Source organism: Mercenaria mercenaria, chromosome 13 (genome assembly GCF_021730395.1).
Source record: "Mercenaria mercenaria strain notata chromosome 13, MADL_Memer_1, whole genome shotgun sequence".
Taxonomy (NCBI): domain Eukaryota; kingdom Metazoa; phylum Mollusca; class Bivalvia; order Venerida; family Veneridae; genus Mercenaria; species Mercenaria mercenaria.
Window position 1 is genome coordinate 76,946,128 of NC_069373.1, and position 14,368 is coordinate 76,960,495.

The following is a 14,368-nucleotide window of genomic DNA, read 5'->3' on the forward strand; positions in this document are numbered from 1 at the left end:
AGAGCATTTGACATTTTGTTTTAAAAGTATAGCATAAAAGAGGCCAACTCTCAGGAGGAGGTGACTTAATAGAGTTTTTGCACCTACGCTCCAATTTAAGCTTTGTATTCAGCATCATTATTGTGGAGATAGTGGAATCAATGACGTTAATGAATTACAGAAAATTAATTATTCATGAGTAAAAGTTACTTTAAGCATTTTTATTGTACCATTATTGTTACGGATCTCTTTTTACAGAGTGAATGTGGCATCGTTATTAATGGTGATCTACCAAGATAATCTTGAATATGCAACTGAGTAAGTATATATAACCTTTTGTACAGTTTGATGTTTAGAATTATTAATAATTAACGTCAGTGTTTTCGTAAGTGCTTGCCCTACCTGCTTAATTGGTAAAGTAGTGGATAAGGAATCAAGAAGTCATTTGTTTGGTCCCAAGATGAGGGAAATGTTCCCCATTACAGTTGACTTAAAGTGCTAAAATGTAAACTGTTTAACCTGTTGGCTATATATAGAAAAAAACTTATTATGGAAAATATAGGGAGGGTTTGTTTATTAGGGAGGGGTCATTAATAAGGCTATATATATATATATATATATATACAGCAGTTTTAAAGAATAATGAATAAGTAGTGTTTGACTATTAAGACACTAGATTCTTTTGTGTATTTCAGAATATTAAAGGCCTTATTGAATGAGCTTGTGGAGAAGTCAGTATTAGGAAAACATCCAAAATTGATGTTGAGAAGGTATGTCGTAAATCAGTGTCATAAATCAGTGTCATAAATCAGTCTGATATTTTAACAAAACACTTTGTTTTCTCTGTTCACTGCTATAATTTCCTGTACAAAACTTCATATTTTTGAGGAAAAAAAATTTAGGTTTCTCATTTTTAACAGAATCCAGGCCTGTGAGTCTTATTCTTCAGTAAAATACACTTTTATTTTATGCTAACAAATGAAATACTGTATTCTATCAGTTAAATATTTTTATATCTCATCACTCACACAGTGAAAATATGAAATCTACTTGTACATTGTATATGAATTTTAAATTATTTGCTTAAAACAGGATGAAAATTGTAGTCGCACTTTGTTCATTATAGTGTATTTCTCGATTCAAATTATTTTACTTAATGAGAATTTCATAACGTTAGGCAGCAAAAAATAAATTAAAATGGAACTGTATGTTGTGTGCGTCTTTCTAACGTCACAACATGTCTGACATCATTCTGTTTATGCGCACCTGTTTTCCACGCTGAGATTAAAATTTGTTGCAAAATGCACATCTCAACATAATTAAGCATCAACTAAAAAGAATTTTTTTTTGTTTTTCATGAATATGGAATATACGCGCTCGTGAAAATATTTAAAATTTTCTCACTTTTCAGTGAGATATATTCCATATTCACTCGAAACAAACAAATATCCTCTATGTATTAGTTTTTAATAAAGAAGGGGTTTTACCAAAATCAGATTTTTAGTTTGTGTTTGATATTAGTTTATGTTGTTGTTTTAAAATCCTGTTACAATGCATATTCACAATATATGAATTTTACATCATGATTTCTAATGTGTTTTACAGAACTGAGTCAGTGGTTGAAAAGATGTTGACAAACTGGATGTCTTTATGCATGTACAAATATTTGAGGGTAAGCTACTGTGAAGTTGTCAATATTTGTTAGGGACTAACTTTCATGAATTTTATGGTTGCTTCAATCCACAAAATCAAGCGAGATTACAGTATGAAATGATAATGATAATTATAATAGTTATGCAAGGAGATATGGGGGTACCTATAAGACAGCTGATCAAACCTACAGTTCAATCTACTTTAATGACCACCTGTGTAAAGCAGGCACTTGCCCTAAGTAGCCAGGATATGAAACTTTATGACTGGCTGCTGAGTGCAGGTTTGGTTATATGTTTGTGAATTAGAAGAAATATACTAAAGTTTTTTTTAATGTCATTCTGAATTGTAACATATGTAATGTACAGTTTCATCTGTAAACAACACCTATTAATGGCAAAGACCAGTTCAGACTGGATCAGCCTCCCCCAGAGCAACAACCTCTTCTGTCTCCATACACAAATAATCTTGAAAATCAAAGATTTTCCAAACCATCGACTGAGTGACTATTAAAGTACAATGCCATTAGCACATATTATATTCAATTGTTTTATCACTGTTTTGCACAAAAGATATTGTCCAGTCACTGACCATTGGTTACTATTGTCCCAATTTTTGTCATTTAGTTACGCATTCTAAGTGTTACATTTCCTGCAAATGATCTGTTACTGTCGCATTTCTGTGTTTCTGGATATACAGTGGATGTTTCTCTATATAGTTGTAATGTAATCAATATCTGCAACTTTCTGCATAATTCAAATGTACGTTTGTTAATTCACATTTTAACGGATTTAATTCCCTATGATTTTTTTTCAGGATCTGGCAGGTTCCAGTCTCTATGTATTATACAGAGCTTTAAAATTACATGTAGAGAAGGGACCGGTCGACTGTATGACTGGAGATGCGAGGTACACGCTGTCTGAAGATAAACTTTTGAGGGATAAGGTGGAAGCGAGACTGCTGGTATGTTTTTTACATTTTGTTTGAAGAAAGTTATTTTTGCACTTAACCTTTACCCTGCTATATTTCTAAAATGGACTGTTCCATCATTCAATTTGAGCAGTACCACTTATTATTCAAAGGGGCATTCACTGAAAATTTACTGACTGAATAGCGAACAGTGCAGACCATGATGTGCAGGCTGATCTTGGTCTGCACTGATCGCAAAGGAAAAATCACTTGCCGCCATCAGGTTAAAGGTTAATAGCTGTTTGTATTGGGAAGTTTATCCATCACATAATGTTCAGTTTTAAATATACAAATCTTATATCAAATGATCTTTCAAAAACAGACAAATTTAAGGTTTTTGTGAGTTTTTTTTGTGTTTTTTTAAATTTCAGTGTTCTTAGCATTTTACTTTCATTTTTCTCCGGTTATTTTTCAGACGTTGAACGTGTTTTACGAAGGAGAAGTTACGCAATGCAAAGTGTTGAACTGTGATACAATAACACAAGCAAAGGAGAAAATTATAGACCAGCTTTATAAAAACATTCCATTTTCTAACCGACCCTGGGCGTGTGACCTTGATTTAGGTAACTTTTGTTTCTATACCAGCTTTAAAAAAAGTATATCAATTTCTAATTTACCTTGGTCATGTGCCCTGGATTTTGATAAATTGAATTTGTAGACAATTTAAAAGTCCACATTCAGACCAGCCCAGGGCATCTGCATCCTTTTTAGTAACTTTTAATTTTATTCTATCTGATTATCGGCCTTCAAAGAGAAAGCTGAAGCAGGGCTTGGCTGGACAGATCATGTGAATATTCTCTTCAGGTGCATTTCTAGTTTTTATGCAAGGAGTAAAATAAGGCTTGCATGCAAGTTTCTGTTGAAGTATGGTTGATGTGTTTCCTTATGTGGTTGCTGGTACGATTGAATTCCATAAGTAAAGTTTCCCTGAATGTGTTGCAAGTGTCTTGTGTCTGAGAGAGAAAATGTTCTTGTACATGTTTGCAGCCAGTATGCTAGTATGTTCTAAAGAACACACCAGAAAACTTCCTTATGTAAAATATAATAGCTTCCTTTCTAAGGGTGACAGACATTTAGATGATGGATAATAGAACAGTCCAGTTCTGTCATATTTTATTGTCTACATAAAGCAACAAGTTTTCATGAATATTGCATATGCTACTTACAACTGTGTGAACTATCATTGTTCTAGACTGAACTCATAAACTGTGCAGCACAATTACAAAACTTCCGCCACATTTTAGACTGGAAAAGAGCAATATTATGGCCACCCTGTGAAAAGATAGCACATCATCACGGAATTTGGAAGGCTTTTCCGTATGTTGTGTAACGCAATGTGAACTATCAATCTGCTAGACTTAAGGCATCAATAAAACAAAAGAATTTTCGTGGCATTTCAGAGTGGAAAAAGGGGAGTATTCCTGTAACTCTGCAAGACGATGACACCTCGACGCAGAAATGGGAAGGCTGGAAGAAAATCAACACGTTACAGCATTATCGGGTATTTGATGGGTCAGAGTGTGCTCTTGTCCGGAGGTATCAGACTATAAAGTCACCAAACGGGTCACTGGACACATCTGTTGTGTCGGTTAATTCTTCCATGCCTATACTGCGGTCAGAAAGTGATACCGGAACAAAGTTCTTTCACCTGGTAAAACTTTTACTTATCTAGTCATACATCATGTTGTTTACAGTATTATGAATATTTGTTCTCATCTTAATTCTTGTCGATATCATTGTTGTGTTTATCTGCAAAACTATTCCTCAACAAACAAAGAAAATTCCCAATTATTTTGAATTTTAGAATTTAAAATCCATGAAATTAAGTCCCCGTGATAGAGCCATTTTCACAGAAACAACAAAATTTTATGTCAATGAAATGAAATGATTACACAGTATTTTGTAAATTCCTGGAGGTTATAAATCAGTCCTCACTTTCTATTTGTTTGCTAGCACATTTCTTGAATATTTGAAGAATGACTAAGATAAAATCTTTCACCGAAGGGGTTTCTGTAGATTGAGTGCTACTCGGAATGATTTTATTTTTGCATATATTTGCCAATAGTAAATGCTATGTTCAAACCATTCTAGCATAACTTGTTTTTAGCTCACCTGTCACAAAGTGACAAGGTGAGCTTTTGTGATCGCGCGGTGTCCGTCGTCCGTCATCCATCCGTGCGTCCGTCCGTCCGTCCGTAAACTTTTGCTTGTGACCACTCTAGAGGTCACATTTTTCATGGGATCTTTATGAAAGTTGGTCAGAGTGTTCATCTTGATGATATCTAGGTCAAGTTCGAAACTGGGTCACGTGCCATCAAAAACTAGGTCAGTAGGTCTAAAAATAGAAAAACCTTGTGACCTCTCTAGAGGCCATAATTTTCAATGGATCTTCATGAAAATTGGTCAGAATGTTCATCTTGATGATATCTAGGTCAAGTTTGAAACTGGGTCACGTGCGGTCAAAAACTAGGTCAGTAGGTCTAAAAATAGAAAAACCTTGTGACCTCTCTAGAGGCCATATATTTCACAAGATCTTCATGAAAGTTGGTCAGAACGTTCACCTTGATGATATCTAGATCAAGTTCGAAACTGGGTCACGTGCCTTCAAAAAGTAGGTCAGTAGGTCAAATAATAGAAAAACCTTGTGACCTCTCTAAAGGCCATATTTTTCATGGGATCTGTATGAAAGTTGGTCTGAATGTTCATCTTGATGATTTCTAGGTCAAGTTCGAAACTGGGTCACGTGCCATCAAAAACTAGGTCAGTAGGTCTAAAAATAGAAAAACCTTGTGACCTTTCTAGAGGCCATATATTTCACAAGATCTTCATGAAAATTGGTCAGGACGTTCACCTTGATGATATCTAGGTCAAGTTCGAAACTGGGTCACGTGCCGTCAAAAACTAGGTCAGTAGGTCAAATAATAGAAAAACCTTGTGACCTCTCTAAAGGCCATATTTTTCATGGGATCTGTGTGAAAGTTGGTCTGAATGGTCATTTTGATGATATCTAGGTCAAGTTCGAAACTGGGTCACGTGCGGTCAAAAACTAGGTCAGTAGGTCTAAAAATAGAAAAACCTTGTGACCTCTCTAGAGGCCATATATTTCATGAAATCTTCATGAAAATTTGTCAGAATGTTCACCTTGATGATATCTAAGTCAAGTTCGAAAGTGGGTCACGTGCCATCAAAAACTAGGTCAGTAGGTCAAATAATAGAGAAACCTTGTGACCTAACTAGAGGCCATATTTTCCATGGGATCTGTATGAAAGTTGGTCTGAATGTTCATCTTGATGATATCTAGGTCAAATTTGAAAGTGGGTCACGTGCCGTCAAAAACTAGGTCAGTAGGTCAAATAATAGAAAAACCTTGTGACCTCTCTAAAGGCCATATTTTTCAATGGATCTTCATGAAAGATGGTCTGAATGTTCATCTTGATGATATCTAGGTCAAATTCGAAACAGGGTCATGTGCGGTCAAAAACTAGGTCAGTAGGTCTAAAAATAGAAAAACCTTGTGACCTCTCTAGAGGCCATACTTGTGAATGGATATTCATAAAAATTGGTCAGAATGTTCACCTTGATGATATCTAAGTCAAGTTCGAAAGTGGGTCACGTGCCTTCAAAAAGTAGGTCAGTAGGTCAAATAATGAAAAAACGTTGTGACCTCTCTAAAGGCCATATTTTTCATGGGATCTGTATGAAAGTTGGTCTGAATGTTTATCTTGATGATAATTAGGTCAAGTTTGAAACTGGGTCAACTGTGATCAAAAACTAGGTCAGTAGGTCTTGAAATAGAAAAACCTTGTGACCTCTCTAGAGGCCATACCCTTGAATGGATCTTCATGAAAATTGGTCAGAATGTTCACCTTGATGATATCTAGGTCAAGTTTGAAACTGGGTCACGTGCCTTAAAAAACTAGGTCAATAGGTCAAATAATAGAAAAACCTTGTGACCTCTCTAGAGACCATATTTTTCAATGGATCTTCATGAAAATTGGTCAGAATTTTTATCTTTATAATATCTAGGTCAAGTTCAAAACTGGGTCACATGAGCTCAAAAACTAGGTCACTATGTCAAATAATAGAAAAAACGACGTCATACTCAAAACTGGATCATGTGGGAAGAGGTGAGCGATTCAGGACCATCATGGTCCTCTTGTTTTTCTGTTGTTTTCATGGGGTATTTTAACAGAGGGTAAACATTTAACATGGAGGTTTTTGTACTTGTGCACGCTTAACACACCTTTTTACATAAGCATGTTCCAAGGCCAATCTAAGCATATTATGGCCCAGTAATGGATACCGGTAATTAAAACTGAAATGATGCCAACGTGGTCAAGCAGTGCTGACATTCTTACACATTTCATGAATATTTAGTGACATTGATGGACAATATAAATGGTATTTTTTATTAGCTTTTTACATGTTTTTATGCTTGAATTGCAATAGCGCATGTATGTTCCAGCTGTAGAATTCTTTGCAGTACCTAGGTTTTGGGTTCAGGTACCAACTAATACATCAGGATTCTGCCGATGTTTTAATGTAAATAGATTTATGTTGTCCCTACAGTCATGATTATTCAACAAGAACATTTCCAAAAGTATATCGGACGGCAAAGCTCATATTTCTGATCGTCATCTATCAAATTACAAAATAAAGTTAAGAACCACCATACTAATCCAGCTAATGTAAAAGGACAAACTTGATACATAGGCTGTATACCAATCAAGGGCATGCGAGTTTACTCCTCATAGAAAGCAATTTGCCTCAAGTGATATTCTAATTTCTCAGTTTGAAATAATGAAATGACTTTCTTTTGCGTTTGATGTCTGTGTAAGGTTCATTGATGTATAAAAAAACAAAAAACATTTGAGCAGTGATAAAAGAGAAATTAAAGATGACACTGAATTAAATGTGATTACAGGTAAAACATGATGATATACAGACCAAAGATGGTGGTGTAAAGATGGTACCGGAGGTCTTTCTTCCACGATTGCTCGCAACAAAGGTATGAATTACTATCCTTCTTGCAGGACATGCAAACTGATTTGATAAATACTAATGTGTCATATATTCGTTTATTTTTTCAATAAAAAGTTGCATAAGTAGCTACTGTTGGATGGTTATGTTTTGATAACATTATTGAATGTTTCAGGGTACGCTGCAAAAGTATATAGATGATTTATTTCACACAATTTTGTCGGTGAATCCCATGATGCCCCCTGTGATCAAGTACTTGTTCGATTATCTCGACGAAGCGGCATTCAAATATGGAATTCATGATCCTGACGTACTTCATACATGGAAATGTAACAGGTACTGTATACAGTTTCGTATATTTGCTATAATTCTATCTCATTGAAGCGACATTTGACTTTGGAATCTATGACATTTTTCATATGTGTAAAGCAGAATAAACTGAGATGCTGAGGAATTTTTTAGGTTCTGTTGCACAGTTAATGGCTTAATTTTTGTTTCTTCATTTTTGGTAGTCTTTTTGAAACACAGTATTTTAGTAATATTCACATAACAAAAGCAGGTAAATCATATATTTTACCACACTTATTTCATATTTCTTATGTCCTGTTTCTTGTTTTACGGTATAATTCAGTTTCATTTTCATATTGTTTACAGTCTGCCACTGAGATTTTGGGTGAACATTATCAAGAACCCAGACTTTGTGTTTGATATCCACAAGCCATTGATCGTAGACTCGTGCTTGTCTGTCGTTGCTCAGACATTTATGGACAGTTGTTCCACATCGGAGCACAGACTTGGGAAGGTATACACCATTTCATTTATTGTTTTATATTTCTTGAGTTGATTTTACTGTTAACTGAATAAATATTGTGATGGTGTAACTGTTATATTGTGATGAAACCAAGGGGCAACTAGAACACTCCTGAATTTGAACCAAATGAAATTTTATCTTTAGTGTGTAATCCATGAACTCGTGTTCCCTTGGAATGGCCATTTTATCTGGAACCACAAAATTTCAAAATGCCAAAATGATATAACCAGCTGCATGGCATGATTTATTTATTGGGTAAATAATGCTGCACAATAAAAAGTTCTGAAATAAAAGTTTCGCAAAATATTTCAACTGACAGAAGAAGTGGTTTTAATGAAGATGTTGTGGTCCAATTTTCTTTGCCAAATAAGGAAATAGGAGATGCAAAATATGTATAATTTACACATAAGTGATTTATTAAAGCTTTTACTGTCTTATTTGCTTTGTGGATTAAGTACATTAAAATATAAGAAACAAATAATGTACAGTTTACAGTGAACACATTAGCAAGGAAATTAAAAATAAGTTAAAGTTTGCAATGCCAAATATGGACACTGAAAATAAGTTATACTTAAACAATCCAGTTTACAGTAACATAAAGTTTGTAATGCCAAATATGGACACTGAAAATAAGTAACATAAAAACAATCCAGTTTACAGTAACAAAGTTTGCAATGCCAAATATGGACACTGAAAATAAGTAACACAATAACAGTCCAGTTTACAGTAACATAAAGTTTGCAATGCCAAATATGGACACTGAAAATAAGTAACACAATAACAGTCCAGTTTACAGTAACATAAAGTTTGCAATGCCAAATATGGACACTGAAAATAAGTAACACAATAACAGTCCAGTTTACAGTAACATAAAGTTTGCAATGCTAAATATGGACACTGAAAATAAGTTACACAAAAACAATACAGTTTACAGTAAGTACACAAGAGTGATTTATTGAATCTTTTATGGTTGTGTTTGCTCAGTCGATGTTCAAGAACATTTTATGTGCAATTAAAGGGTTAGCTACAGCATTTAACTTGTCTTCTGCTGCAGACTTATTAGCAATAAAAACATGTAAGTTTTCTACGAGAGACTTTTATTACAGATTTTACTTACAGATATGATACTGCTTCTTTTATGCAAGTAATACATGTCTTTTCGGCACGTTATGTTTGCCACATTATGTTTCTGTTATTGGCAAAATGTTATTTCTCTTGAAATATATGTATTGTCGTCGTAAAGTCATCATAAAGTCACTAAGCTTCAGCAAGAAACATACAGTAGTTTAAATACGGTCAAACCTTTATTTAGCAGCCGGTCAAGGGAGTGACACAATATGACTGCTTAACGCAGGTTGAAATAAGAAACAGATGTAAATTTGGGATGAAGCTGACTGGCTTCTTAGGGCAAGTGGCTTCTTAAGGCAAGTGGCTGCTTAATATCAGTGGCCACTAAGACATGCTCAGCTGTATGCATTTTGACTATATCTTGTTCTAAAATTGTAAAAGGTGAGCATGGCCTCTATGGCTGAGTGGTTAAGGTCACTGAGTCTGAATCACTTGCCTCCCACAGATGTTGGGTTGGAGCCAGCTCATCCTAGGGGCGTAGAATTTTTCATGTGAGGAAGCCATCCAGCTGGCTTATGGAAGGTTGGTGATTCTACCCAGGTGCCTATGCGTGATGAAATAATGCATGGAGGGGCACCTGGGGTCTTCTTCCACCATCATAGCTCGAAATCCCCCATATGACCAATAATTGTGTTGTTGCGACGTTACCGGTAAACCCAACCAAAAAAAGAAATGAGCTGTTGAACACAAATGTTGAGTGTTAGAAATCAGATGAGGTTGTGATATTACCTTCATATATGATCCCAGATTTTCCTAGATAATTAGTCAAAATGTAGGCCTCAAACTTCTTTTCACAGTCAGGTTTACAAAAATTCAGCATTAACTAAACAAAAATGTACAAGGAAAACAGAATGATGTTGTATTTTAAGTAAGTCTGCAGATGGTGGTTACGTTGCTTAATTTAGAGTTACTGTAAAACAATGATTGCTAGAAGTTGCAAGAGGATGAAAATATTGCACAGCTATCCTAGGTTACATAGGAAATGTAAGGAAAATGGCAGGGGGGACAACTGTATAACATGTTTATCATGTAAATAACATATTATTTTTGTTGCAGGACTCACCATCAAACAAATTATTATTTGCCAAGGATATTCCGAATTACCGCAAGATGGTGGACCGTTATTTTCGTGAGATACACGATATGAAGCCGATAAGCGACCAGGATTTGAATAGTTACCTGAATGCTGTGTCGAGGGTATGCCATGATAATTATTTCATAGTAAGTGCATGGGCTTGTTTACTAACACATTTCAGTAATGAGCAAGCATACTTTCCTATATATAGTTGTCTTTAAATATGTGCACACGCAAAATTATCAAATTAAAAAGTGTTTCAGTAATGTAATCAATTTCAAAGGCTACTTGTCCAGTGGTTTTTGTTCTACTGCCGGATGCTTAAGATTTGCACACATGACAAACTTAGATTGATAACTTCCACAACTATAAAGATGACAGTTATTTCTGAAACAATTTGAACTCAGATCCAGAGGTCGTGCCTTTGATCTTGAATGAGACTTTTTGATCTCCTGATTTAATAGACCAAGGTATTATAATTATGTAAGGGTCATATGTCTGGCTTTATAAAGGGAAGTTGTCAGTGTTCATTTGATGTGGAATAATGCAAAACATGGTATCTTTCACAAATGTAGTCACACAAGCTCACTTTAAATGTAAGATGTTTTGCTTTGTAAAACATTTTCCAGTAATAAAGGGTTTTGTGATGAGTTCAAGTTATTTTCAAATTAATTTCATTCCGGTATAAATGAGAAATAATTTGCAGACACATATGGTAAGTCTTGACTGATTAAACTTTCAATTTTAATGAATTTCCCAGAAAGCAGTTTATCGGAAGGTAAAGTTACAAGCTTGCTTTATACAAACTTTGTTTGTTATTTGTTTTGCAATGGCTGCATTTAAATGGTTTTGTGCAAACTCATTGTGCAGAGATAATGCAGTTTCTTTCTGTTAATCACATTCTTAGAATTTATATTTCAAATGTGCTGAATCATTTAAACATAGTTCTTGGTTATGTGTATGAAACTGCAGTGCATTTTATCAAATTCATGCTCGGTTCATTTTAGTAAGAAAATGTAACTCTGCATAAGCTGAATGACAGTCTCTTGTGCAGTGGCCTCCCCTAACATTAAATGCAAATGCTAGGGGAGGGAATCACTGTGAGATGTTTGGCTAAAAAGGAATACTAACAAGAGTTACTTTCTCCTTATTGAATGTGCATGTTATATATACTCTAGTCACGCCTGTTTTCTAGCAGTAGGACAGTTAAATGACCTGAATATCAAGTAGTGATTTTAGATGATGTGCATGACTGACTGCAGTATATTGTAACATGACTCTCTACTTCTATAATGAAATAATGTTATCAAATTACCAAAAAATATAAAATTGAAAATATTTCAAGCACAAATTTCTGTTTGAAAAATGGCTGTTTTATTAGTTTGGAACACTCTGTGAAACCACATATATTAAGAATTATTAATGGATACTCAAACTTAGTGATTTGAGAAAAACTGTACTCTGATAAAAATCTCCTTTGTGATTTCCGTAAGATGATTGGACTATGTGGGCTATGTTGGGCAGAGGGGGGCGGGGTGGGTGCAGGAGTAAGGAGTATCTTTGAGGAGGGGTAATGTCTTGGCTGTGGTGTGATAGGTTCGGTGCAATGTCTTAAGGTGGGGAGGGACAGTGTCCTTGTTGGCGTTGGATGGTGGAGGAGAAATGTCTTAGATGGAGGTTGGATAGGGAAGAACGATGTCTTGTATAGAGGGAGGAGCAGTAGGTGGGGTAAGAGAGTGGAATTAGGGAGGAGCATTGCCTTACCCTTGTCCATAACTTTGTTTGTCATACCCTATTTGTCATCAGAGATAGACAGAATTGGTTAAAACTTTCACCCATGACATGTACAAATAAAAACCATACTTTTGAACAGGCCAGAATTCAAGGCCCTTCAATTCTTCTTAACAACTCTTTTATCAGCAAACTGTTAATTTCAAGGGGTACCTAGGTCAGATGACACATTTCTAGTTATGTCTATGGAAAGCACTTTTATGAAAATAAAAAACTATACTAATGCAAATATGACTTATCAGAATGCTAAAGTTATTACTAATGAGTTATAGACTTGATATATAATATATCATTGACATTCTCTGTTTTATGTATTTGACATTTTGCCTCATTAAGCATATGCAGTCAGTAAAGAGCACTGAAATTAGAGTGGATAAAAACATTTATTCATACAAAGAACAAAAATTGCATGTTTTTTTATGATCAATGGGTTGTTTGTAAAAAGGTTTTTACGCAATCTTTTCCTTGTTACATCATTTTTTGATAACATGATCGCAATAGGTAAAAAATATGACACGGTTTGGTTCGTTAATAAAAAACTCTGAGACAAAAAAATACATGTCTGTTCATTCTGTGTTTTTGTATAACTTCCAAAAACCAAAGATTTAACAATAATTCTTATATTACAGGCATACCCCGGAAAGGTGTACAAATCAAGTGCATTGAAGGAACTGTATACATATGTACACAAGTACAGCACTGAGGTGAGCTTTAAGTGTTTTTTTGTTTCATGCTATAACTTTGTAGCCATTTCATATTGGAAGTAAGAAAAAGTAGAACTGTTTCATTCTTTTTAATGATGAGCCCCCACTTGGTTAGCTTAATCAGTAAATTATAGAAAGCAGTTCAAGCTTAATTGGCAGAGCACTGACTTCATGTTCAAGCTTAATAGGTAGAGCACTGATTGCAATTTCAAGCTTAATTGGTAGAGAAATGGTTGCAAGTTCAAGCTTAATTGGTAGAGAAAATGGTTGCAAGTTCAAGCTTAATTGGTGGAACACTGATTGAAAGTTCAGGCTTAATTGGTAGAGCACTGGCTGCAGGTTCAAACTTAATTGGTAAAACACTAATTGCAAATTCAAGCTTAATTGGTAGAGCACTGGCTGCAAGTTCAATCCTAATTGGAAGATCACTGGCTGCAAGTTCAAGCTTAATTGGTAGTGCACTGCAAGTTCAAGCTGAATTGGTAGAACACTGCAAGTTCAATCTTAATTGGTAAAGCAGTGATTGCAAGTTCAAGCTTAATTGGTTGAACACCAGTTACAAGTTCAAGCTTAATTGGTAGGGCACTGATTGCAAGTTCAAGCTTAATTTGTAGAACACTGACTGCAAGTTCAATCTTAATTGGTAGAGCTCTGACTGCAAGTTCAAGCTTAATTGGTGGAACTCTTGATTGCAAGGTCAAGCTTAATTGGTAGAGTACTGTTTGCAAATTCAAGCTTAATTGGTAGAACATTGATTGCAAGTTGAAGCTTTTAAAATTGGTAGAACACTGATTGCAAGTTCTAGCTTAATTGGTAGAACACTGTTTGCAAGTTCAAGCTTAATTGGTAGGGTACTGATTGTAAGTTCAAGCTTAATTAGTAGAACACTGATTGCAAGTTCAACCTTAATTGGTAGAGCACTGTTTGCAAGTTCAGCTTAATTGGTAAAACACTGTTTGCAAGTTCAAGCTTAATTGATAGAGCACTGTTTGCAAGTTCAAGCTGAACTGGTAGAGCACTGTGTTGCAAGTTCAAGCTGAATTGGTAGAGCACAGTTTGCAAGTTTAAGCTGAATTGGTAGAGCACTGTGTTGCAAGCTCAAGCTGAATTGGTAGAACACTGTTTGCAAGTTCAAGCTTAATTGGTAGAGCACTGTTTGCAAGTTCAAGCTTAATTGGTAGAGCACTGATTGCAAGTTCAAGCTGAATTGGTTGAATACCAGCTGCAAGTTCAAGCTTAATTTGTAGAGCATTGATTGCAAGTTCAATCTTAACTGGTAGA

General features: G+C 35.0%; 1 protein-coding gene across 1 annotated transcript in view; it reads left to right on the forward strand.

Moving 5' to 3' along the window:
* LOC123529197 (plexin-A1-like) overlaps nt 1–14,368 on the forward strand; it is a 175,504-nt gene that overhangs the window by 156,701 nt on the left and 4,435 nt on the right. The window contains exons 28-39 of the mRNA XM_053520997.1: nt 238–297; nt 675–749; nt 1,585–1,651; nt 2,446–2,592; nt 3,014–3,161; nt 3,999–4,249; nt 7,523–7,606; nt 7,754–7,914; nt 8,233–8,380; nt 10,574–10,738; nt 11,353–11,370; nt 13,013–13,087. Coding sequence (XP_053376972.1) covers nt 238–297; nt 675–749; nt 1,585–1,651; nt 2,446–2,592; nt 3,014–3,161; nt 3,999–4,249; nt 7,523–7,606; nt 7,754–7,914; nt 8,233–8,380; nt 10,574–10,738; nt 11,353–11,370; nt 13,013–13,087 — 1,399 coding nt within the window. The remainder of the gene's footprint in view (nt 1–237; nt 298–674; nt 750–1,584; nt 1,652–2,445; nt 2,593–3,013; nt 3,162–3,998; nt 4,250–7,522; nt 7,607–7,753; nt 7,915–8,232; nt 8,381–10,573; nt 10,739–11,352; nt 11,371–13,012; nt 13,088–14,368) is intronic.